We start from the raw sequence: 27,559 nt of genomic DNA, 5'->3' as shown, positions 1-27,559 counted from the left end.
TTCCCATCTGGTTCCCACTCAACAATGAAGTACGTAGAGGCCCTGCTAGGCAAAAAACCTTCCTTCTCCTCAACAGAGCCCAAGGAATCACAGTTTTAGTGGGAATGATAAAACAACCATAAGGTATCAGTGAAAAGCATGTGAAGAATATTAGGCATCATTGCCTCAGTAGATTTTATGACTCCCATATCATACCTTAATGTGGAGCACCCTGAAAGACAATGCGACCTCCAGCCACAAAAAAAAACTTCAAAGAAAGCATCTGCATAGCAGAATCACTGCAGTCTCCGTAATTTGGTAGGATTCCAAATCCAATCTGGTTATATATATCATCTTCCAAATTCCACAGTCTCTAATTGTTTGGATAGCAGATGCCCTCAGGATAAGCCAAGAATCATGTATTGAAGGGCAGTTTGTTTGTTCGTTGAGATTGTATCTTTAGCTACATTTTTAAAGCATTAGAAGTCAAATTTTGTTGTACCCCTGTGATTTGTATTATTTCATTGACCTAGAAGGCCCAAAGGATCCTTCTTAAATAGGTTTTTTCTTGTTTCTGAAATATGCAGACTATGCTGTCCTGTGAGTCCACATTCAGTTTACATAAGAAGCTGAATGTATATAATCTAATGCTGTGAATTTAGGACTTATTACAACTAATTAAAAAAAGAAATAGCTTCAAGAAAAAGATTAATTTATGCAAATGATTGGTTTCAAAACTATCAGAATACTAACAGTGCTACTTCAAGAAATACTTTAGAGCTGTACAATCAGCTTTTCATTATTCCTCTTCACAGTTAACAATGGCTGAAGTGAGGGCTCCATGTTATATGGGATATTAAGTAAAACAATGTCGAATGTAGAATGTTTTCCACTAAAGCATTGGTTAATATCTTTAGCTTCGTAATAAAATGTGTTGTGTGATGCCATCTACTGTCATACATTCATGATTATTTTGTGTTTTTAGAGCTCCTCGATCTTCAGCCTTTGCCTGTCACAGCCTTGGGACATCGAGAATATGAAGTCTTGTACAAATTTACACATTTCAACCCTATCCAAACCCAGATATTTCATACACTTTATCACACAGACTGTAATGTTCTTCTTGGAGCACCTACAGGTTCTGGAAAGACTGTTGCAGCTGAATTAGCCATCTTTAGAGTTTTTAACAAGTATCCTACGTCAAAGGTTTGTAGAATAGATTTGCTGGAATCACTTAGTATAGATATCTTTTTGAGCAGTCCAAAAGCCTAGAAAGACTATAGCAAACTGAATTTTCTTTTCTTTAAGTTACACCTGTATGGGTACAAAATGGCCCTGCATGAATGCCATTATGCTTTTATTCCGACTTTATATATTGATCAGTGTAGTACTAGAGTTAAATCTAAAAACATGCCATATAGTCCTACTGGTTTTCCTTTTCTGTAGTTGCCTGCATTTAATATTTTCTAGGAAATTTTTGCTTGACCTTTGATCTTCTTCTACTAGCAGTAGTCCTGTTGCTCAGCTATTAGTTTCATCCATGCAAAGACAAGTAGCTCAATCTCTCTTTTATAACCAAGAAGTTGCAATTAATTATTACAAGCCAGTTTTCTATTCCAGCCTGTCTTTATGTTTTACTTCTTAGAACAAATTGTCTAAAGGCTGAACAGTTCACCTTCTGAGGTTTTGTATTCAAAGTGAATGTATGTCTGTATCTTGACTTAGCCATCTTGTCATCTAGCCAGCTTTAAAATCTTTGGAAAAGGTATTTGTATCTGACTGTGAGATTAAACCAAAGAGTAACCTTTGAAATTAACAGAAATCATGTACATAAATCCCTTATTCATCTTTGAAATATCAGTGTCTTCATTTAGTATGTTAGTCCAGGCTGAGGTGAACAAGACTTGGATACATTTTCAGCTCATCTGTTAGAGTTAGAATTATGCAATTGTTAAAGGAATGTATTTTTCTAAGTTTTAATAATGTAAAGAACCTGGCTGTGCGATTTTAAAAGTGTAAATGAATTCTTCATATAGCAGTTTCTTCACGTTCAAATGTACATCAAGCTTCAGAATATTCAATCATAAATGTGGAAATAAACGTTGTATCTACATGACAGGGGGGTATTTCCCCTCACACAGTGGGCTGCTTTGAGAAAGATATTGTGACGTTTTACTGAAGTTAATCACCCTTTTAATTCAATTTGTAGTATTTTAATTGTTATGTAACTAGAAGTCAGATAAGATATTACTGCCTAGAGTTTCTGATTGTTTCTGTTCTAGAATGTTAGTTTCCAGGATTTATAGCCTTTGTTAAAATATGGCCGTATTTATATAAGTGATTTTTTGTTTTGAAATGGTGTGATAAGTAGATCCATTTCAAGAAATTACCCTTTCTGTTTCTTAATTCATCTGCCCATTAATGGCTCAGGGGACAGAGCAATATTTTAAAACATTAAGTCTGTTTTAATTAGAAACCTGTTCTAGGTTATTTAATGAACTCATACCTTAATCTTTTACAGATAATGAGCTCGTTTAAATCTTGCAAGTATAGAATAAATCTGTTCCTTGTTGATACATTTTAATAAAGTAATAAACAGTAAAATTAGTAAATAATTTCGACTTCTGTTTTTGTGAATCCCGTTTTTTTTTTTACAGGCTGTGTACATTGCACCTTTAAAAGCACTCGTTCGTGAGAGAATTGAGGACTGGAAAGTTAGGATTGAAGAAAAACTTGGTAAAAAGTATGTTTCTTCTTATCTAATTAGAGAAATGAGAAGCGAAAGATCAGACCGTCAAGTGCAAATACAATCTACAGAATACTTCTGAGTTTTTCAAAGTAGATTTTGATTGTATATTAGCCTTCAAATTTCTAATAGTTAAAAAAATAAAAAATTATCTTCGTATTCCTCATGATAATAGCACAAACAAAAGTAAAAATAGGATATACTTTGATACCCAGCTATTTCCTTTCTCATAACTTGGCAGCATAATATACATGAAGATCAGATTTCTCTCTGCAGTGTCCTTGGAAATTGAAATTGCAGTTCAGAATAAGCTTTCTTTAGAAACCTCAGTTATAGAGGATCTCGTATAAGTTATATGAACTATATACTAGTATTCATATATTACCCTTCATCCATAAATTAAAGGATATATTTTTATTCCCTGGACACATGAATTTCTTGCTGATCTTATCAGGTGTTGGAGTGCAGCCATTACATAATGATGTAAAAGGTATATCAATCTGCTTGATCTTTTTTGAAATTATATTTTTCTGAGTTAAAAATTATACCCATAGCTGCATTATTTAGGGCCTTTTGCTTTCTTATATATAGTTTTTTGTAAGATAAAGCTCAAAGAGTTCCACAGATTTCAACAGAAGGAGGTACTCTGTGTGCACAGAACTACCAGTGAGATTCCTGCTATTGTCATAGCACTGCCTTATCAGCTGGCAATATCTAGGGGTGGGGGTATAGAGTTTTATTAATGGGCTATGAGAATAAATTAACTGCCTCATAATTTTAAGATATTTTCAGGAAATATTTCCTTTGAGAAATTGACTCTATTACTTGTGATTTAAATGTTGATTAATGGAAAATAAGCATTACTTTGTGGAATTCCTGTTAGATGTACTAGATACAGAATGTGTCAGAAATGTCAAAAATTCTATGCCTTCAATCTAAAATGATGGATCATCTTAAATTTGTAGAAATCAAAAGTGTAATAAGGGAACCAGTTGGAAAAAACTATGTTAATCATCTCCCAAAATGACCCCAGGATAATTTCTCCTCTAGTCTTTATGGAACTTCACCAATAAATGCAGATACACTGCAGTCCAACCTCATTATTTAAACCAGAGATTTATACAGAACAGCATGCAGCAACTTTGTTGTTTCAGAAAGCTTTCATGCTGGCTGTGACAGGATGTTATGATTCATATTACAGTATACTCATATTCATATATGATTTTCATTTTGAATTAGGAACTATGGATAGTTTAGAAGTTGTATTCACGCTCACCTTTTTATAGGGTGTTGCTAAGGAGTGGTACTTGCTATTTAAACGATTTTTGCTAAGAAAACAGACAGGTTTATTTACTGAAAACAATTCTGAAAATCTTGCTAGAAGTATTTGAGCAGAAACAAACCAACTTTGTTTAATTTTGTTTTTTCTCTCATTTGGTGTTTGAACACGCCTCACGCAAGGTGTTCTAAAGCTTCTTAAAGCCGAGTTTTATTTAGTCTGAAAAAGTATCTTACGCTATTACAGGGTTGTAGAGTTGACAGGAGACGTGACTCCCGATATGAGAGCTATTGCGCAAGCTGACCTGATTGTTACTACCCCAGAAAAGTGGGATGGTGTCAGCAGAAGCTGGCAGAACAGGAGCTACGTTCAGAAAGTTTCCATTCTTATCATAGATGAAATCCATCTGCTAGGTGAGCATGTTTTGGTTTTGTTTTTAATCAGAAATGCTGCTAAATTTGAAAAAATGTGCTCATACTTATGACCTGAATATGCGTTTTGACGTGTGAAACTTTTCTTTTTCTGCTTTTTTAAATGAACTTTTCTTTTGCTAGGGGACGAGAGAGGCCCAGTACTGGAAGTTATCGTGTCTCGAACTAACTTCATCTCATCTCACACAGAGAAGCCTGTAAGAGTAGTTGGTTTATCCACTGCATTAGCAAATGCCAGAGACCTAGCCGATTGGCTAAATATTAATCAGGTATGAAAAGCATGTCTGAAGATGCGTACATGTTTGTACTGCAGAAAAGCAAAAAGAAGATAATTCAGGATTAAACTTGAAAACAAATGTGCTTTCTTGTAGATGGGTTTGTTCAACTTCCGACCGTCGGTACGTCCTGTTCCTCTGGAGGTGCACATTCAGGGCTTCCCTGGCCAGCATTACTGTCCTCGCATGGCTAGCATGAACAAACCTGCTTTTCAGGGTAAGCAGCCAGCTCCCAGACCTTTTCTTCTTTCTGTAAAGGAACGAAAGATTCTGAGCATTTTCCGCAGTTTTTTTGCGACATATTTACAATATGTGTTACTGTATATTCTCCTGGCATGTATAGGAGGAATCTACTTCTGCTAATGAGCCACAGCCGTTTGTCTGAAACGTAAAGTATGATGCAAATACAACATATAATGGTGGAATGTAATGTATTTAGAACAGAAGAATAAATTAGTGCTAGTGAAAGGGAAATAAAATGTTTTCTCTTGGTGGTTGACACCATAAAGAAACATTTATGTAAAAATATTTGAAATGTAAAAAGTAATAAAACCATTCATATTATTGATCTGCTGAGGTATTTTCGTATGGACCACTGTATGTAAGCATTAAAACATTGTGAACAGAAGTTGCAGGTCAGGCTAACCTCACATAATTCTAGTTTCAAAGCAATAACCATAAAATTCAAAATTTGTAGTGCATCCAGATATGCTTCTGTTTTCAATTTTTTATTCTTAACAAAGCTGGCAAGCAGGACAGGTTTAAGAAAAACTCATATTTTATTGGAACATGTTTTGCTTTTGGTTACATAAGGAATATTTATTATATCAATTAAAAATAACCTCCAAAATAAATTTTGTAATGTGAACTGCTGTTGATTGTGAGGTGACATTTGTGAGGTGACTTTTTAGCTACTTTAATTAGCCTTATGACAGAAGAAAAGTATTGATTGTGGACTAGAGACCAATCTTGACAGCTCAGATTATTTACACCTCCACAAGAGCATTGTACAAAAACACTAATGAACAATAAATCTGTCTTGGGCTGTTCTGCCACACCTGTTCCTGAAGCGACAAAAATCCATTAGATGCTGGGCTTTTAAAATATATAGATATATTGACATCTACAGTTGTAAAGTATAAATACACATGAATTATCCTGCCTATTTCAATAATTTCACAATAGTAAAGTGTGTATATATGCAGGCACACATGCAGAGTAGTATTCATGATTTGGGGAACAGTATGTGGTGTGGATAGTATGAAACGGTTTTCATAAATTAACAATGAATACATAAAATTATTTGGTAGAATGAGGATCACATGAGAAAAAAACAAAATGGATTCATAACAGATTTAGAGAGAGTATCTGAAACTCTACCTACAACTCTATACTTCTAGTGCTTGATGATGTTAGAAACTCTGCAGGCATATGATTTACTGAGGGCTTTTTTCCCACTTTTTGATATGATATAGTCATGGTTATTTTAGTATTTCCATTGCAACCCCTACTCCTGAGACCATAAAAATTTTGCTGCAATCTGAAACTTTTCAAGCACAGGCTTAGCAAGAAAATGCTTTTTCAAGAAGTCCTAAAACATGATGGTTTAAGTATTTGAAACTAATTAGTAAGCAACAGAAGCAGAGCACCTTTGCACCATTATGCCCACCTTTCACAGCAACTGTTGAAAGGTCACTTTCTAGGTTAGAGTTCTTGCCAGCGCTTTAAAAAAAAATGGATCAAGTCTTTGCACTTTTTTTCTTTTTTTTCCTCTTTTTTTTTTTTTGTACCTTGGAGTAGTGTTTTGCAGGCAGGCTTCTGTTTGTGCAGTCTGGGTCAGCCAGAAAACATGTAGCTTTGGACCTTGATGGCACTATGCCTGAAAGAACATGCTGTAATAGACGTAACGTACTTATTAGGCTGAGTTAGCAAAATGCGCAAGCTTTGAGATCTAGAAGCTTGTCAGGGTTTTGTGGTGTTTTTTTCTAACTGCTTCTCTTAAATCTTCAGATTTATGGTCATCACCAAAGTAGCAGGGCAAATTAAGTCAGACTCACCTAAGCACAGTTGCATGATTTTTGATTCTGAGATGACTTATGCGCAGCTCAGTTGTACCTAGCTAGCAGAACAGAGACCAGAAACACATACTGCTGCTGATGATTTTGGTACTGCAGGGAGAAATCCTGATTTGTGTCATTAAGGGGCCTAATTCTCAAGTCCTGTTTTCCTCAACAGCTATTCGGAGCCATTCTCCAGCCAAGCCTGTTCTAATTTTTGTGTCATCCAGACGTCAAACGAGGCTCACTGCCTTAGATTTGATCGCCTTCCTAGCTACTGAGGATGATCCAAAACAATGGCTGAAGATGGATGAAAGAGAGGTAGAATAATTTTACATGTGTTAGTTGTGTTTTGCTTTTAATTTTATTGATGTTTGTTTGAAAAGAAAATATATCTAAAAGAGAAAAGTGATTTGAGACTAGATCTTGCAACAGCTATGTCTATGCTAGATTTCATGTATTAAAATTAGTGTCAGCATTAAGACTGTTCAAGCATCTTTGCAAGATTAACTTTAGAATGCAAGCTCTTTTATCTTTGTTTTTCCTGCATATCTATTGTTAATGCTAGTTCCACTGTCTCAGACAACATACATCACATGGTACAAGTCTGCGATACAAAGATAAGACGAAGAATGAAAGAAAGAAGAGTACTGCTGTCCAAAGCTTACAGATGGAAATCTGTGGCATGTAGATGTTAATGTTGGTTGGAGCTGGAATTTAAACCACATCTCTTTCAGTGTTTAGGAGCAAAACTATCCTTCTCATAAGATAACTTGATATGTGTGTACAGTTATGTGTGTGTATACATGTCTAAATACATATAAATATCTGTATATTCCATATATCTGTCCATTTATTTTTTTATATATATATTTATGGACTATACATATGCATATGTAGTGCAGACTGGCAGATTAGAAATGGTTCGGTTTTGTAAGTTAATGAAATAACTAGACATACAAATATAATAAAGATACTGGCAGAAGCTATTTCACAAAAATATTAAGATTACAAAGTCAAACACTCAGATGCAAAGAAATGCTGGAGTTAAGGTTTATCTGGTATTCTTTTTCCTGTGATATAATCTTTAATTACATTTTCTTATATTGTTTGGGAAAAGAATCCTTTCTTCACTTATTGCAAAACAGGAATGATGTTCAAATAATAAGCAACTATTCAATATTCTGTTATATCTGTATTGTTCAAAATGTATATTAGGTCTTATTTACCGCACTCCGTTCTGCACCTGCTCTGAATATAGAATTATTTATTTCCTCCTGGACTAATGGTCCTGATTATAGTATATCATTGCTTCTATTTTTTTATTATTATTATTATTCACATCTCCTAGATTTTGGAAGTTAGCTTTCTTTAATGGTTCCAGACCTTCTCATAGGAATTTCTATTGTAATATAGGGCCAAAACACAATGAAACATGTGGCCTGTAAATACAGCATCCAGCTTAGATATTCAACAGTTCTATGAATATTTATACAATTGTACACCGAAAATTATATGCCAAGAAAAATATAACTTTCTAGATGAAAAGATTATTTGATTTTGTTCATTCTTTGCAAAAAATAGCGTGATTTTCTGTGAGATAAAGTGTAACATCTGTATCCTTCCTCTTTTGGATGGATTTTAGAATAGAAAATGGATGTCTTGGCTGACTCCTAACAAGCTAGCACTAAAACATGTCTTGACCTGACGCTGTTTTTCTAACTGCACAAACTGCATTTAAGTGGTTTTCTTGAGCATAACAGAAACATTTCACAACAAAATTATTACTGCCTAGTAGAGTAGTAGTACTAGTATGTTGTGCTAGTTTACTGTAGTAATCTCACCTGCAGTTAGAATATGCAGCATGCAGGCTTGTCCTAAATGACTTGCATTACTCTGTATAGTTTCCCCCCGCACTGTGAGTCCCTGCAGTCCCTAAGTGAACCATAACTGAAGCTTCTTCACTTATGTACTTGCTGGAAAAGAGGTTTCTATTAAGAGTCTTTGAATTTGGAACTTCTGGCCTTTTAGCCTGCCAGAGCCTAGATATTTTCACCTATTTCAGAATATACCTCTGTAGTTTTTGAAAGAGGAGCCAGCAAGGACAAGCAGACTTTTCATTTGTTAGTTTGATAATTTGCATATAATTTATATTTGAATTAATGAGCTCAATGTTTGGAACATAACAAAGGTGCCTACTAAGTTACTCAGCTCTGATTGCGTAAATATAAAAAACTGAGGATTGAGTCCTAAGTTGTCCTATCTTACCACTGTTATGCAGAACACAACTGTCTGAAGTACCTACAAGTTCAAATGGACACTTCTTTAGGTAGTTACTGGACCAATTTATTGTTTTGTTTTTTAAATTATCAAGATTAGTCTGAGTTTCGTTTGACATTGAGGGAAAGGATTCAGCCTAAAACATGGCAGAGCAAAACAGAGCGATAGTAGTGCTAGTATATGTACCGCTTACTTTTTTTATCCATAATATATTTTTACTTTTAAGAATTCTAACAACTTAAAGTTTCATTAAAGTCAAACGCAGACTAGGTGAAATAGGCAAAATTCTCTACATATTGTTACAGCATTTTTTTTAAGTGTTACAGGTAAAACCAGTGAATACACATTATAAAACAGGTATTGTCCATCTTAAAAGCTTACCTAAACATTTGTCTCAAGTGTTTCTCAAGTCCGTACAGAACAAAAATGGAACAACTAGAAAAAATGAATCATTGCTGCCTTTAAACCATTTCTGAAGCCTCTCGGTTTTCCATGTTTATTTTCTGCCCCCAGTGTCCCTATAGGGGGAGCTTACAGACTAATGACTTGATTTTCAAAATACTTAATTGTATTAATTTGTTAGTTGTGAAGTATGTTGGGATATAAGAGATTTTTTGTAAAGGGATGTATAAGAAGTTTACAGGCTTTACAACAGGTCTTGGCATTTTTCTTCATTCAGCCTTATTTGTATGATACTAGTTTTGACTGACGTAGGACTCCTTTGAGAACTCATTGGTTAGTTTTGTTTCCTAATGTAATTGGTTCTGTCACACGACAGCCAAATGTTAGTCTGTGTTTGTGTTAGCTTCCCAGTGGATAGACTTCATAAAGCTACATAAAGTGCTGTAAACAATGCAATCCATAATAACATCTGCAAGACTGATATCGAGGTAGACGCAGATTCTTACTGTCATTAAAAGTAGATTCCTCTTTCTTACCCTGCATGACGGCTTCTTTGTGATGGAAACAGAGAGATTCAGGCTTTGGGAGGAGTTGAAACTGGGGGAGACAGAGGCCAGTACTGGATATTCAATACCTCTTTATCAGCTTTCCTCATCTTTTCCGCAGATCATGTAGTTTATTGAGATTTTCTGATAGCCCCAAACCAGGCCCCTGTTTGCAGCACGTGAAGGGCTATTCTTCTATTCACAAAACTCCAGACCACTTGTTGTCTTAGTCCTCTCAGATAACAGGCAAATCCATGCTATCTCTGCCAACCAGCTCTACGTATCAGATTCAAACAATATTTTGATCAAATATATTTCAAAGGACCAAGCAATGGCAAACATTAGCTTGTATGAAGCCTCACGAATACATATTTGTATGTGTAAATGAAATACAAGGCCTTCCTTTCATCCATTGCACTGCAGTGGAAAACACCATACCTGGAGCATGGAGGAATCATGAGAGATGTTCTTTTCCTCAAAGAAATCAGTAGTCTAACAGGTGCAACTGAATTATAGTTGAAAAGGAGTTTTATTTTACGTCCGTCTACTGAAAATATATATCACGGGCAGCGCTAGTCAGTTTTGAGGACTCTTAATTGCAGGTTGAGGTGAAATGTCCAACTCGGTTTTCATTTCTCAAAGTTATTTATCGTTTTTCGCATCAGTTTCTACAATATTTACAAAGAATACATTAATGATATGTTAACAGAGCTGTGCAGTCTTCATTTTACCAGGTAGCCAGCTTTGCATTTGATGCATCAGATTGCCAACAGACCTATTTCCTGCGGCTCTTCAATCACAATAGCAGACTAGCTGGGCAAAGGTCTGTCCAAGGACGCCCTTGCAGTCTAGCAGAGCATTCCCTATGGAATACCCCACCTCTTCAGAGAATGCAGCAATGTCAAATGCCACAGGACATGATTCTTCCTGGATGCTTTCCTGAATTTCCTATCTGACATACTATTTCCTGTTCAATACCCATGTTCCCACAGTATTCAGAAAGTTGAAAGGTATGCAAAAAGCTGAGACTACAGTTAGTCTTCATAAAACCAGACAGTACTTGATGAAGCTTGTCATTTCTAGCACTGATTAGTTTCCCAGTCCTCCTGGACCTGTTGTTGCACAACAATAGTTAGATATGTTTAATAGATTCTGTCCAAATGAATTTCAGGCGGTGTGCATGCTTTTCATGAAGAAATATCCACTTGAACGCCCCACGTCTAGTTTAGTCTGAGCTAGGAAGCCTCCAGTGATGTTCAGCTATCCTCTTTACTGTGATTTGTGGATCACAAAGCTCATCCCTACCTTTGCCAATTGCTATGCATAACACAGGCAGAAGTTCTGCTACAGCATTTGGTTCTTCAGTATTAAAGCAGGACTTCTCACAGTTTGCTCAAAGCAGAGCCTGAGTGGGCAATCTCTTGAAAGAATAGTTACCTGCCTTAGAGGTGGGTTGCTATTTTTTTCCTTTTCTTTTTTTTTAAAGAGTAGATTGTCCATGCATATTCCCAAACCAGGTCTCTGTCCCCATTAGAATGTGCAGTTCCTTCTTACAAAAAAGCAAAGAAACACTTGAGGCTGCCTCCTATTTGCTACAGTTCGTTGGGGTTGCAAGGACTCTTCAGGGGACATCACTCTGTAATGATCATCCTAGTTATACTTTTGAGGCACAGGTGCATTATGAGAGAAATCTGAATAGACAGTGCATGTCAAAGGGAAGACTGCCACTGTAAATGGAGTAATTCTTCGTTTTTTATTATTGTTCATTGATGCCAGTGCGCAAGCAGATGCCAATGAGAAAAGAAAACCTTATGCTTACACTGCTTTTTTGTATAATGATAAGATTAACTTTAAATATACATTTCCTAGCTAAAACTCTAATTTGGAGCTGTCAGCCAAGACTGTAATGTCCAAGCTTGTGACCCGTTACTTGTTAAAAGGGACAAAGCTCAGATTATCCTTTCACAAACAGACGCTGCCACCAGCTTGTGATGTTAAGCTTGGGTAAAATCAGGTATACTGCTCTCCAGGAAATTAGGAGCTGAATAAAGAGGAACAAGCCCTTTCAGCAATTACATCTATATCTGTGGTGACGGTAGATTTTGGAATGTATTTGAATCAAATTTTTAATTTATTTAAATTTATTTTCCTCTGATTTTTTACAGCTTTTTATTTTTAAACAAAAACAAAAATACAAAGAAGTATTTCTTGTTTATTGCTTGACATTATAATGTAATTCTCAGCAGCAAACAAGTAGGGTGAGTGGTTTGGGGGGTGCTGGTTGGTTGGTTGGTTTTTTGGAAATTTATTTCCTGGCCAGATACTTTTTTGCTTATGTTTACAGTGCAAGGGCAGAACAGGAAAGTACCCAGGTATGCGATTTTAACGTTAACCACAGTTATTTTTGCATTCTGTTGTTTGCATCATTTTATCATCTGCATCTTGTTAAGATTATTTTTGAGACCCCCTAGAAGTAACGGAAATATTTTAGCACAAGCATATCTATTTCTAATATTCAGTAGCATCTATACCAGGTAATAGCCAGCTCCCACTGAATTCAGTGAAAATGAATTGAATGAATGGGCACTCACTGACTTGGAAAAAGTGAATCAGGCCCAAACTCATCTTGAGATTTTAGATATATGAATGTGTATGCAAATGTCTATGTGCTAATTATGGATACATACATGTGTGTATAGTATGTGCAAATATGCACAGATATATGCATGCAAGTGAATAAAATTTTACCATAAAGTTGTTTTGCGTTTCTGAAAAAAAGAATTTTTGAAAAGATAAAAGAGGTCTTTTCCTTCTCTAACTTTTAAATCAAACAACCTTTTATCTCCATGTTATTGTTCTGCAGTAATGCTGTGCTATAAAACAGGAATAGAAGAATCTCATCTCTGTCATGGATAGGTATATTGCTGTCTTTTAAATGAGATTTTTAGTGTTAAGTTTATGGCTTTTAATAATATATCTCAGTTGTGTAAGCTGTATTTTAAAATATTTCGTGCATAATCTTATCTGAGGTAGTTGGAGCATTTTGTTTTGGATGGGAGAGTTGTTGGGGTGTGAGCACAAGTCAATTCATAATCAAAAATAATTTTAAGGTAGTAATCTTTAAGTTTTCTCTCTGTCTTTAGAGATCAGGAGGGTACCAAAGAATGAGTTTGAGTGTGTCACTCATTATAAAAGTTCAACTTCCTTCTACAAGATGTTGTTTTTATGACACAAAAGTGTATCATAAAAAATTAGCATTTAGTTATAGAAAGGAGATGTTTTTATTTCACTTAACATCTGTAGCAGATGTGAAATATGTAATTATTTTTGTAAAAGACTTCATAACTTTCACGATTCTTTTGTTTGGCACATCTTTCTTCTATTGGGCATTTTAGACAATTGATAAGCGTTATTCAGTGGCATATGGTCTGAGTCTGACGTGCTTTGAAAAGAGTACAGAGTACTAATAATGAGGATTCTGTGAAAATGGGAAAACCAGCACAACAGATATGCTTTGAGAAAGTATGGGTTTTTAGCATCTTGAAACAATATATCACACTCAAAGGGACAGAATTGGGCTGCACAATCTGTTAGCTCATTCTTGTCCAATCTGGTCTCCTCCTTTCTTTTGGAGCCAGCATTGTCATCAACTTGCTGAATTATACTCTGACTGGAATGTATTTCAGGCACAGGGTAATGTATCTACTTAAATGGAATCCTATCTTTCTACAAAAGCTTTTTAAGTATAATAAATTTAAAATATAAAAAAGTTCTATTAACTTAAAGTAAATGGTTCAACAGTTTGCATATGTGCAGGAACAAAGAAAATGACTACTTACTAGTTTGAGGAAAACCTAGCTTGTTCAAAGATTAGAATATAAAAGATAGGAATGAACTTTATTTTTTATAATAAATATTTTGCAGTAATACGAGAGTCCCAATTTGGTTTTCGAGGGTTTTTTACTAAAAGCTAGATACCTAATCAACCTCATGTTAAAGGAATGCGTGAGAGGTATTTTTGTTTGTGCTTCGAGAAATCTCTGGAAGATAGCGCAGGCTACACAGTATGGGCCCAGTCCTGTCTGTCTTTCCCTGGAATCCATGGAAAATCCCTCCTTGCATTATTTGAGAATAAGTTCCCTGAACCAGTGTTGCAGTTTTTTAAATAACTTAAAGTCAGCACAATATATATTTCCTTATAAATGTGTTATATTTAAAATACTTTTTCTACACTTAGGATAAAATGTTTTCTTTAATTTTTTATAGTTAGTATTACAGTTGTGTTCAAAAAGATAGAAGGTAATGACGTTATAACAATGTAGAAACATTAGATTTGTTTTATAATCACGGTGCATCTGTTTCTGATTAATGAAACTATTAATTATGCCAGTATTTCTTAATAGAAAGCGATAATATTCTTACACTAAGCTGGCATAAGAGAAAGTTAGATTTTTAAATAAATTGCCATAAGAATTTTAAGCCTGGATTGTGCCTATGGGTAAAATAGTTGTGTTTATTACCTTGATTTATGTGAAAGTAAGGGGTCAGCTAAAAATGACTAGGATTCCCTGCTGCTAAAATGACAGGCTAGCAGTTCATGCGCCAGCTCTCCTGCTAAGGGTTCTTTAGTTTTCCTGTGCTAAATTACACTGCTTTGCAGGTATGACTAACAGCACCACAGGCCACTGCTGTAATACAAGGCAGAGGAAGAAAAAAATAACCACTGCTGATTGTTAAAGCAAGAAGAACATCTTGGAATAAATTCCCAGCAGTGTGAATTTGGGATGTTTTATGCTGGAAACTGCATGCCCAAAAGAAATAGCTTGGGTTCCATACTGAAAATAACGCTGTAAAACTGTTTGTGCTGAAGGAGTAGTCTACTCGCTGTAGACTAACTGAACGGAGCTAGTGTGATCACTGTACTTTTATACAGGAATAGGGAGTTTAGATTCATTATTTTCCTGATACTGATTTCTGTTCATGAGAATAATTAAACAAACTTCTTTGGAACTGACTTGTTTTCTTAAATTGAAGACATGACAACGATAAGGTGATAATTCTTTGTGCTGAGGATAAAAATCATTTCAGCAAGATAATATCTTTTGCCAGTTTATGAGGGCAGAAATTAAGTGCATTGGAAATGTGTGAATTCTTCACATATTTTTATGGTGTTTGCTGGTGCTGTTTACCACTTTTTCATCTTACTTCTCTTTGTCAAATGTATACATGCAACTATTGTTTCTCAGAGTGCCTATCCAAGCATAAGGAGATTGTGTAGTACTAGTACCACTTCATAAATCCGTAGCAAAAAAGCTTTAGTAGGTTTGAGTGTATAGTTAGTAATGTATGTTGATGATCACAGATGCAGAGAAACGGTATACAAGTTTTCATTTTATCCTGATATTTTTTTGCCTTAGAAGAAGAAAACTTTAAGATGGGTCGTAATTCATGTTGTCTACACTACAGTCGCGTGTCTACATGTTGACTAGAGAAACCAAAGGTTTGCTGATTGTATCTGGATAGATAAACTTTATCCTTTGACATATCCTCCTTTCATTCAATTCTTTTCTCTGTTCTATTTATCTACCCCTTCTTGTTTCCCTTTCCTCAATAGACTTTATCCCCTCTCCATTTCTCAATTCGTTGATTTTTTCTTTCTGTTTCCTTTCCATTCAGTGTTTTACAGTACCTTTTCACTCTTTTCCTCTGTAAGCCTCCTTTTCTTTTATACGTGCTAGCTCTATTTAAACAACAAACCTTCAATTTCTCATAATATATGATACTATCAGGAACATTCAGGCAGCTGAGTATTTCACTATTATAAGGGAAACTGAAGTTTAGGAGCTTCTGTTAGTTCAAATTGACTGGACCGAGGCAAAACGTTAGCAATATTTTTGTAAATTGGGTTCTCTGTTACTTCCATCAATTCTGTTTGTGGTAGTCAATACTACTTCAAAAAAAAAAAAAAAAAACGAAGTTACTCTTGTTGCCAAAATTGATTGATTTACAAAATCTATATTGGATTTTTTTTTAAATCCTGAATTTAGACTATTATATTCCTAGGCTTTTTTTATCCTTTTTAAGGATTGTTTTGATATTTGTAGTGACATATACTCCTTGGCTTTAGTCAGGTGATAATTGTATTAACTTTAAAGCATGAGAATTATAAAACTTGAGAAAATTAAGTTCTGAACGTCGAAAGTGCAACACCCGAGAGTCTTCAGTGACGAACGATAGTATCACTACAATCATCCAGGTGTAATTTCTCAGTACTTTAAGAAAGTAGATTGGTGCTGCAACTGAATACTCAACCCGTACTCTCCAGTTACCCTGACTAATTTGTTCCACATTATACCTCTTTCTGTAATCGTGGCTATACCTTCTAGGTCTGCCGTGAGCAATGCTGCCATAAGTATGCAATATCACCATGCCACTGCTGGTGGCACCAGGAAACCACTAATAAGAGACGAGGTTTGAAATTTCCTGGCTATAATTATATTAAAATGGCCTAAAATAATAAATAGCGTTGTAAATAAAATAATGAAATAAATACCGAGAGAGAAAAGTCACTAGGCAAGTAAGAGAAGTTATAAAGCCCTAGTTCATTCTTAGTGAGGTGTTATTCACAGAGGTAGTCTACAGAAATACATGAGCTTATTATGCAATTTGCTACTCAAAGTCCTAAGCAAGACGTATAGAGGGTAATTAAAATGATTCTGAGTAGTCAGTGATATGAGATTTATTTATTTTTTTATCTAAACTTCAAAAAGTTTAAATTAAGACATTTACTGTATGCTGGATTTCACTACAGGGTTTGAGTCTATAAATTAAAAAATTGCCCTTGAAAAATTAATCAAATGATTTTGTATTTCAGCATGTGAATAGGAAACTTTGTTGTTGGAACATTGTTGCAAAATTATCAAACTGAAGAATTGTATCTTTTCATAGGCATTAGAGTGAGCCAAATTTATTCTTCACCACTGTCATTTTGTTACTGATTGCAAGGATTTGCTATGTTTTTATACCAGTCCTAACCCCTCTGATACTAGGAATTGCTTTACATAAACTCAGAGAAAAATGCATAGCATTTTCCTGACCTGTCACGATATTTTCATCATTTTGAGTTCCTTATCTGTGCTACTCAGTGTGTCAATAAAATCGTGGACGTTGTCGGTTTTTTTCCTCCCATCCTTAATATATTACTTGACTTCTCAGACTAAAAACAGACTGTTAAGAGAGTGGAGACTGTTTTCCTCTGTCTGTGTAGACAGCAGTGAACAAGTTATGCTTGCTGTAACTCAGATAATAGCAACCCTAAAAGATTAAAAAGTTCTGACAAACTGTTTTAAAGCATGTAACTGTTCTCTGTTACAGATGAATGACATTATAGTGACAGTTAGAGATTCAAATCTGAAGCTGACACTGGCTTTTGGAATAGGCATGCACCATGCGGGGTTACATGAGAGAGACAGGAAAACTGTGGAAGAATTGTTTGTGAACTGCAAAATCCAGGTACATTTGTTCTTTGAATCCTACCATAATGAGATTTACATGGAATTTTAAAAGTTGGCTTTTTGTTACATATACCTCATTAACCTTTCTCTCTGTTTCAGGTTCTGATTGCCACAAGCACATTAGCTTGGGGTGTAAATTTTCCAGCTCATTTAGTAATTGTTAAAGGAACAGAATATTATGATGGAAAAACAAGACGTTACGTGGATTACCCCATTACAGGTATTCACATAAATTACGGAAATGCTGAGATGCTGAAATGCATTTCAGGCGTGTGCAAATGATGTGAACTATTTAGGAGCTGACCCCTGAAAATATCTAACTTAGGTAGAGGCTAGGATTGTTTTCTTTGTTTAATATAATTTGTTAGAGAACATAATACTAAATCTACATGTACACATATATATATTTATATATACCTTCTATAACATAATGTTATAATAAAATGGCTTCTGTTTTGGAAATATTTTTGCTTTCTAAACTCCTTTAATGAATATCATCCAAAATAGACATTAAACGATTAAAGGGGCAATATGAAGTCATATTTAGCTACCGGGTAAGTTGTATAAAAGCACATTTTTACACTAATCGTATTTTCATTTTTGAAACCTTTTTTACAGTTAGTCTATTCTGAAATTCTATTTCTATTCTGAAACAGATTTTTAACAGTAAACATCTCCATGGTCTGAAATTCAACAGTTGAATGATATGTGTATGAGAACATAAAATCTGTATATAATCACTTGATAGTAGACAAAGCCAACATTAATTAGCATAATATCTTCAGTGAAGTCAAAAAGTAAGTGATACTTCAAAAATAAGCAGCTAAATTAAGTATTTGAATTTCTGATTTGATATAGATTTGTATTGCTTTCTGCCTCCGGTCAACTCCACTTTTTGTAAATTGTTCTGTAGTGTTTTCAGCGAGCTTAAGAAAGTGAACCATGGAAGGACTTCTTTCAAAGTTCAGACAGGGAGGATATTTGTCTGGATGGTACTTAGCTTGAAGAATGAGGACAAGCTAAATTTATTCCAGGTTTCCAATTCTATTTTCCCTTTCTCTTTTCACAAGAGAAAGTTTATTACTAAATGATCCTACGTTACCCCAGAGATTTGCGTGCGTAAGGACAACATAAATGTTATTGGTAATGTAGATAGAGATCTTATATCTTTTTAAACAAGCAGTGTTTTTTTAGCAAGAGGAGTTTACTAATGAAAAAAGCCCGAATTGAAAATGTTACAGGGGTTACTTACCCAAATAACCCATCACAGAGCCTAATTTAGTGTTTAGTGCTCTCCAGAAAACTTGGGATCAATTGCCAGACCAATTCTCTTGTTTAAAGATGACCCGGGAGCTTAGCCATGCGCTCTTGCATTTTGTGACGGACTTTGGCTGACGTAAAGGCTGTACGAACAGTCTACGCAGACAAGTGGTATCTCGCTGTTCTCCGCTGGAAGAGCAGTGACAACAGACTTTACGGCTGAATGGGGAAACGTGATAACGAAAGAAACCAACTGAAGTTTTAAATTCTATGTTGAATCTATGGGACTGTCAGAGAGAAATGATCAGGAATACTTTCAAAAGGCATCAGAAACTCGATAAGCATTGGAGCCTGTTTTAGAAATACGTTGTACAAGTACTCACAAAGGCATTAGGGAATGCTGATACTTTCACTCTTCGTGGCCTTTTTGAATTCAGGTTATGTGTAGTCCTGAACTGACTTGTACAGTGGGGGTTGTTTGATTCTTGAATATTAAATGAGAGTGCTTTAAGGGGAAATACCACCGTCTGCAATGGAAGCATTTAGATATTGTTATCTGTGCTGCAATAGGAAATGCAGATTCTTTATTTTATGAAAAAACATGTGGTATGGTTTGCTTGGAGCAATTTTATTTTTAACTTTCTACAGGATATTTATGTATCTGGAAGTGCTGTGGGAGGGTAATACAATTTTTCAGGGCAATAAAATGAAAATTTAATGAATTTCTTTCAGAAATACTTCCAAATTTTCCAAGCGCTGTCTTTAATGGTGGCCCTCAGTATGCCTTCACTGTTCCATCATGGTATCATGGTATAACTTGGTTTCTTCCTGCTGAAGTTACCTTTCTGTTTCAAGGCTTTGGTTCTAAGGAAGCAACTGAGGGCAGAATGAATCATTCCAAGCTGTTCAGTCATTTCAAAATAAGGAAAAACGCTTCCTTGAGTGAAGTCAGAGGTTTTGGAGAGGGCCCTTCTTTCATTTACCAGGCATTTACTCAGCCAGTTGGATCATTTGTGACATTTCAAGAGTCAGCCAAGTGATTAAAGGCAGCCAAGCAGCATATAGACTATAAAGAAAATACTGATTTTGGATAACTCCTTAGTGGATATTGGCAAAAATCATTTCCTGATGCTTTTTGGTAAATTAATTTCCTATATGGTATCATACACTGTTTAATTCACCATACTGGAATAGCAGGAAGTTGCTTCATCAGTCCCCCATGCACACACCTATTCTCATTCCTAAGTTAACAAAATGAATAAACTGAAAAAAAAAAAAAAGTTGTCTATATAGCTTGCATGTACACAAGTCAGAGAAAGTCACTATCAGGCTGTTTCTGCTATCACTGTCCATTGTCCCATTCTACATCATCTGTCTTGTCCTTTCCCCAACCACAATACCCTTTTTCCTCTGAAAACCTAGAAAATCATATATAGAAAAAGGGCTTATATAAGGAACTCTTACTGTATGAAAAGTTAACTACTTGAAAATTAGGAAATAATATAAAATTGCCATTGTAGCCCTCATAAGTTCTCCTATTTGTATGATCTTTAATTACATGATCAAACAATGGGTGGGTGTGGAATAAAAGGAGAGAAGAGGGATTTTATATTAGATGTAGGCGTGGGTTCTACTGCAGTGAGTAGTCTTTGAATCTCCTGGGAATATAGGCTCTGTCAGAAAGAATTTCATTGTAAATTTACCTGAGATGGAAAAAAAAAAAAAAAAGATGTGTCAAAACCAGTAGGGCCTATGAGGCCACAGAAATACAAAAAATGCATTATATAGAAATAAATGCATGTATTCTCTCTTTGGCAGATGTACTTCAGATGATGGGACGTGCTGGCAGACCACAGTTTGATGACCAAGGCAAAGCTGTAATTCTAGTTCATGATATTAAGAAAGACTTCTACAAAAAATTCCTCTATGAACCTTTCCCAGTGGAATCCAGGTACAGCTGATCAAACTATCCAATGGTGCTACAAATGAGGGATAGAGACAATTGAAAGAAAATTCCCATCCAGGTTATCTCCTAAATATTAGGATCCTAGAAGACAGTTATTTTTTGAAGCACTATTCAGCTCTTTAGTCCATTCCCAGTGAATACTGTAAACGCTTCTCTGCTTCTGAGTTTTGTCTCAGACATTTGAATGAGAGGAAAAACTGTTCTTCAAGGGCAGTATATAAGACAACTATTAATGATCCTCAGCACCCTCTCTGAAATGTTGTGACAAATTCTTAATAAGAAAAAGAAATAGCACTTTCCATCTTACATACGTTATAGATTATGTAATACACTGTATATAATATGTAATATATATGTATATTGTATGCACATATATAGATGCCTATATATAGACACGTATACATATCTCTCTATATAGACACATTGTATATTCTCAGCTTGTAATCACTATAGATATCTCACATTGTTCAAAATTGCACAAGTTCAGAAAGAAACTTCCTAGTGTAAACAATTACTAATACACATTCAACACATCTTACACTGGATTTTTCACAGGATTTTTGTCAGAAAAGGAAAATTACCACCTTTTGGAGCCTCCTTGAACCTAGCTAATCTAAAATTTGCTGTCCAGCATAATGTAACTTCTGCCTTGTTTTTAATATTTATAATGCGTTTAGTTGTTCCATGCAGAGCGGGCCTAGTTACAGTGGTCTTGTATAGACACGTTTCATGGAGGAATTCTTAGAGAACTAATAAGGCATGACTTTATTGAGAAAGCTTATTGAAAGCTTTTCTCAGTGTTGAAGAATTCACAGTATTGTTCTCCAAAGGAAACTTCATCCCTCAGCAAGAGCGCTAATTTGACCTCTGCGTGGTCAAGACATTTCTAGGAACTTGAGAGTGTGCTCCACCTGTGAAATCTAGTTGAAATGGATGGGTGTATTTGAAGGTTAATTTCTGCAGTGCACAGATGGACATATACAATTTTTGCAAACAAGGATGTGGAGACATGCCCTTCATTTCCTTAGGAAACCACACTTTTTTTTTTAAACATATAATTGCACTTAGAACAAAATGCTAGAAATTGAACTTCTTCAAGATGATAGCTATCAAGTCAAAAGAGCAGGATGTTTAAAATGTTGATGTTATATCCAGACTGTATGGCGCTGGCATAGAATAGGAAATCTCTCTATTGGTAAGTGGTGTTTCTAAATAAAGAAATAGTATCTTCAATACAAAAATCGCAATCACACCTTGTTTCTGTTTCAAATTCTGTAAACATTCTCCACTTCTGGTAGCTCATTTTATATGTATATTTTTACTTAAATCAGTAGTTTGTTATAACTACATTTTACTATAAACACAGAATATTTGATAATCTTTCAGATAAAAATTCACGTATTAATGGCAATCTCATTAGGTTCTCTGTAGTTTGTGATATGATTAACTTAGAGTCTGCCTGGTCTCCTATATGATTATCAAAGGTATTTGAAGTAAGAGACTTCATAGCTTCAAAGAGAAACACTGTGGCTTTTAGCTTAGCATGCTTTCCCTTCTTATCCTACCGAAGAGCAGATTTTTCCACTCTGTGTAGTCTTTCCAATTTGTAAGATTAAACTTCAGATTTTTTTAATAATTTTTTTTTCTATAAACCACTGTCTGTGTATTAGTTGTAAAACTGAGTGAACAACTTACATGACAGGCCTTGTGCACTCACTGATTGTGGGTCTGAATATAGCACTTTAGAGGCAAAAGAGCAAGCACTCTTTATTATGAAAGAAGACTTGAGTAGAGTAACCTGTCCAGTGTCTGTTGGACAATCTGGGTAGAACATCTACAGTTCTTACCTTCAGAAGTCTTCGACCAGTGGTAGAGTAGTAAAACAGTTACTCAAACCAAATTATTGTTTACTTTTAGCAATAGAGAAAAAACATGAGGAAAAGAAGAAGAATTTTCATACAGTACAAAATTAATTTGATCTTTAAGGATATTAGCCATCCCCTGATTGTACTCGAGTCAAGTCATTAGATGCCCAAGTGGAGATCTTTACTCCATGTAATGACACTAAACAATATCTTGCTTGGTAAGAATCATTTTACACTGCTTTTGTTTTTCTGCATTTCTGAATTTAGACCCTTCTGCATAAAACTAGCTTTCTTTTATATTAGATGAACACAGGGCAAAATCTAGGGGAAAGAGTTTTGATGTAGTTTTAGTAGCTCTAAAGTATTTGTCAAATCTTAGCTAAGCTATTACCACTGTTTCATTTCCTGTTTGTCTTTCCGTATGATTCCCTATTGGATTAAACCAGCATGATCATATGGTCAGCATACAGTATTCAGAAGTTAACCACTGAGTAGCTCCATCTGAATACATTACAGAAATGACGTGAACTTGTGCATTCTTGGTCCAATCTAGAAGTAATTGGAACTTCATTCCACTACCATGTAAAGATGATGACTGACCTTGCAGGAACATCCCCTCTTCCTCCCCTCTTCTCCATTACTGGAAGAAAAATATATAAAATTTGCAGATTAAAAGTAATAAACCTTTTAATGGACAACTCTACAAAATATATTATCTGTCTTTGTGATTGTAAAGTTAGCTAAGTCCCCTTTCATCCTGTTCTTCAGCTTGTTAGAAGTGCTGGCTGACCACTTGAATGCTGAAATTGCTGCTGGAACTATTACTTCCAAGCAGGATGCAATGGATTATATCACCTGGACTTACTTTTTCCGTCGACTTATAATGAACCCAACGTGAGTATAAAATACAAATGCAATTTAATCTAAAGGTAACTTGAGGGCAGAGTTGATCTGTGGGTGATTCTGGAGCCTTAGTAGTCTCCAGTGTAGGAGCCTTACTGGCCCACACATGGAAGAAAACTTGTATGCACATTTTTCTAATAACTTTTCTCTAAATATAAATGCATTTCTTGGCAGATAACTTACTTTACAATTTAGTAACAGCTATAAAATAGCATTATAGAGAGGGCTACATCGGCATCTCTAAAATAAAACTCTAGATTATCACATTCCTTTTGGTACTGTATTTATAATGTGTTACTTTTTTTTTTTTTTTAGCTACCACATTGATACATTATGCCCAATTTTCTATAGGGAATCTATTAAGAGCTGAATTTTCCTAATAAATGAGAGAATACCTATCAGCTGTTTCTCTGTGATAAAGTTTACTTTCATTAGAGGATCCCCGTGAAACCATGTGTGCAATATTTTCAGTGATTGTTAGCATCCTGCCTAGCTCCAGCTGGTATGCAGGTCATTCTGAGCTGTTCCAACAACAAAGCCTGCCTTTCCCACAACGTTGTTTTGGGTAAATGGTATGTTACGTATCACGTGATCATTCGCCAACCAAAAAGATGTGGCAAATAAAGAATTAGGATCTTATAGCACTGTTTCATAGTGTTTTGTAAATGTGACACTCTGGAATATGTCAAGATGATATTTCTGAAATCATGTTAATGCCCATAACATTTGGCTGTATTTTCAGCTGAGTTCTTTATGGGCAACTGCTGTTGAAGCCTGCAGGTGATAAAAGCCAATACAATGATTTCCTTGAATTTTGTTTTAGTCTTCTTTAGTTTTGAATTCTGCATCTAGTCCTATTCAGTGAATCTCCTGCAAAAAACTTTCTGCCTAATGTTCTGGGAAATCAAAAATGCACAGTGCTAGAATTGTAAATTAAGAAAGAGTAATTGACTGCCCTACTTTATAACTAATAAAATGAGTTAATTTGTGTGGAAGGTATTTCTGCTAGAGAATGCGAAACAGCTAAATTCTGTTTTTGTCTAGGTTAGTTAAGTGTGGGTAAGCTGTGTTTATTTATATTTATCCTCTTCCCGCGTCTTGAAATGCAAAATTTGGTTGTATATGACTTTCGTTCATGATCTATACTACAACTATTGTTAAAAACTATGCCACTGCAAACACTAGTCCTGTTTAGTGTAAGGAATAAGTAATGCTATTTTAAAATGCATTGCTACTGAATTGCATTGTTTAAGTAACCTTGCTGATTTGTCTTTGGCAAGCCTTGATAACGTAGTATCTGTGGTAGAATACATTTTTAGATACAGTGTAGAACACAAAGGTAGACTACAGAAATGTAGTCATCTGATTTAATAGGCAAGCTCTCCCCACGGTAAAAGAAGGTTCCCAGTGAAGTATGAAGTTGGCATATTTACTGATGTTCCTTTTTTGTCAGCAATTTCTTTAACATGCAGTATTGTGGAAAGTTAAATTTGAAGTTATCACACCATCAACTTTTAAGCCGTTCTGCTATTGTGGGAGGATTCTCTGAAGAAATTTAGGAATACAACACTATTTCATAATGGGATGCAGGGTGCTTGTTGTGGGAGACAAGGTCAACAGATTTTGGTCAACAGTCATGTCCATAATGGCAGGATAGGAATGTGAATGGAAATTGGAGTCTTTCAGTGAAATGCTACACGTGCAGGTTGGTAGAGTTCACAACTTCTGCTGCTTTCTCCAGTGTCTCATCCTCGCACAGGGTACACAGCGTTCCTTCTATACTCAGTCATGCAGAGAAAAAAATGAAGGACATTATTGACTGTGTTAGAAAGGTCATTTCTAGATACCAAGTGCAAATGCAATGAATGTGCTTGCTTTCCATTCTTCTGCATAATAATAAATTCTATTAAGTTTCATCCAAGGTTGCTAAACTAGCTAATTAGTAGACTTCCTGGACATACTATATGTGTTATTTTCAGATCTCTTACAAGCTAAGGAGTACCAGCATGGTCAGTGTTTAATTGAGATATATCAAAGGAAAACTGAAGAGTTGTATGAGGAGAAGTCAGTGACAGTTGAGAGTACTTTATATAAATTGCAGTATAGTAATGGAGTTTGTTGTGCCACAGATGAGCATACAAAATGTTTGATGTTACCAGAAAAGAATTGTGTGTGGTCCTTAATAATCCAAAAAATTATTTTTTTCTGCAAGAGAAGGAGCAGAGTGGCTAGATTTCAGTTTGGGTACTAACATAACACCCAGTCAGTGTCAGCTGATATACAGTTCTTTATCATGTCCTGCCCCAAAGCAATTTTGTTGACATTCACTCCACTACGAAACAACAGCTACTTTCCAGCCAGCAGGTGATCATACGTTAGCAGTGAATAAGTCATTCCCATATGCATGATTGATAAATTGCCTTGGGATTCATTGGCATGAAAGGCGTTGCATGTGATGCTGTAAATCCTGAAAATAATGGGCTTGGATAATATGCAGAAGACTTATATTCTCATTTATTTCCGATTTTAGCTACTTGTATATTAAAACTGCATATACAAGTCTAGGATCGTTCTGTTCTAGCAATCCAGCATCATTAAATGCCTTACTGACTGCTTAGAATGTATTCTACTTAAGTAATAGTAATCTACCTTTACTGTGATATAAAGATCAAAGTATACTTTTACTCTAAGGATCCAGGTTTCTTCTACACATACAGTGATTAAGAAAGCTTTTCTGGCGCATTTGAGATGATAATTTGTTAGACTTGTAATAACATGTCTTTAAAAGGTGTTGTTGAAAATCTTTGCATGTTCCAATACTTATTTTCAGCAAACTATTTTAATTTACCTGTCTGTTGAATCTCTGTATCCTGACATCTGTGAAATGAGTTTTAACTGTATAAATAGGAGAGGTGATTGAACTGATGTCTTGGAGGCTAAAGTAGCTGAGTGCTAGTTTTATTCAGAGGTGTACTGAATAACCACGTGCATGCTGTTCAAGCTGTGATGTACAAATGAGAGGGGAGTTCCATGTAAAATTATTTATCATAGTATATCAGTGTCCAAATCCAGAGTTTCTTCCCTGTGCATTCCCTCCTTAAAAAGCAATTTCTAAATGTTGTAGATGTTTTTGAATTTGCACTTTAAGTCAAAGTTTCTGTGCTATTTCAGTCAAGTGCTACAACATGTTCTCCTTTCCAAATATACCCTTAGCCAGTATTTTCCCTGCTTAGACCAGGCCATGTTTAAAGACAGATCAGTTAAGTGCCCTGTTCTTCGAAAGGGCCTATTTTGAGAGCGTCTAGCCAGCAGACTGAAGCTTTGGGCAGATCTGCTTTCCTTGGCTGAAATTCCTTGACTGTTTCATTCTTTTGCCCATATAAAACATTACAATCTGCAACTTTCTGCAAAAGAGAAACGACTATGGGAAACATTTTCTGTAAATCAGGTTATGATATTTTCCAGATTCTTATGCAGTAAAAGAGAAATAGCAATTTACAACACATGTAAAGCTAAGCAGAATCTGCTTTCATTTGGAATGTTGATTTTTGGATAATCTGAGAGTACACATCACATCACTGTTAAAATTGTGTGCTTTTATATATTTATATATGCCCATGCAAAATTAGTTTTCGATGTAAATTGCTTCTGAATATCTGACAAATTTTGTTTTGTTGATTAATTCTGAGAAACATTCTTAAGCTTTTTTCACTTTATGTCAGTCATATGAAATTTAATGGAGTGAAAAAATAATGTAGGATAAATTATAATTAAATGGAATTTTTCAGATTGATACTCTTATTATCACTAGTCATACACTTGTATTTTACTTTAAATTTCCTTTTATCAGTATGATTAGCTGAGCATGTGGCTGAGGGCCACAAAGAGGATGAAGGGACAGCAGCATCCCTCGTAAGAGGAGAGGCGGAAAGAGCTGGGACTGCTTGACCTGGAGAAGAGAAGACTCAGGGGGGATCTGATCAGTGTGTATGAATACCTGACAGGAGAGTGTAAAGAATATGAAGCAAAACTCTTTCTTCTCAGTGGTGTACGATGA

At 35.2% G+C, this 27,559-nt stretch overlaps 1 protein-coding gene across 4 annotated transcripts in view; it reads left to right on the top strand.

The window, feature by feature from the left end:
• Window positions 1-27,559, top strand: part of ASCC3 (activating signal cointegrator 1 complex subunit 3) — a 287,466-nt gene that overhangs the window by 214,407 nt on the left and 45,500 nt on the right. For all 4 annotated transcript variants that reach the window (XM_068937883.1, XM_068937886.1, XM_068937884.1 and 1 more), the window contains 10 exons: window positions 965-1,185; window positions 2,637-2,722; window positions 4,251-4,417; window positions 4,559-4,704; window positions 4,807-4,927; window positions 6,946-7,088; window positions 17,369-17,506; window positions 17,608-17,728; window positions 20,587-20,719; window positions 23,368-23,493. In XM_068937883.1, the coding sequence (XP_068793984.1) occupies window positions 965-1,185; window positions 2,637-2,722; window positions 4,251-4,417; window positions 4,559-4,704; window positions 4,807-4,927; window positions 6,946-7,088; window positions 17,369-17,506; window positions 17,608-17,728; window positions 20,587-20,719; window positions 23,368-23,493 (1,402 nt within the window). The remainder of the gene's footprint in view (window positions 1-964; window positions 1,186-2,636; window positions 2,723-4,250; window positions 4,418-4,558; window positions 4,705-4,806; window positions 4,928-6,945; window positions 7,089-17,368; window positions 17,507-17,607; window positions 17,729-20,586; window positions 20,720-23,367; window positions 23,494-27,559) is intronic.

The sequence above is a fragment of the Struthio camelus genome, chromosome 3 (genome assembly GCF_040807025.1).
Source record: "Struthio camelus isolate bStrCam1 chromosome 3, bStrCam1.hap1, whole genome shotgun sequence".
Taxonomy (NCBI): domain Eukaryota; kingdom Metazoa; phylum Chordata; class Aves; order Struthioniformes; family Struthionidae; genus Struthio; species Struthio camelus.
Note: the sequence above shows the minus strand (reverse complement) of the source record. Positions and strands in the feature narration are given on the sequence as shown.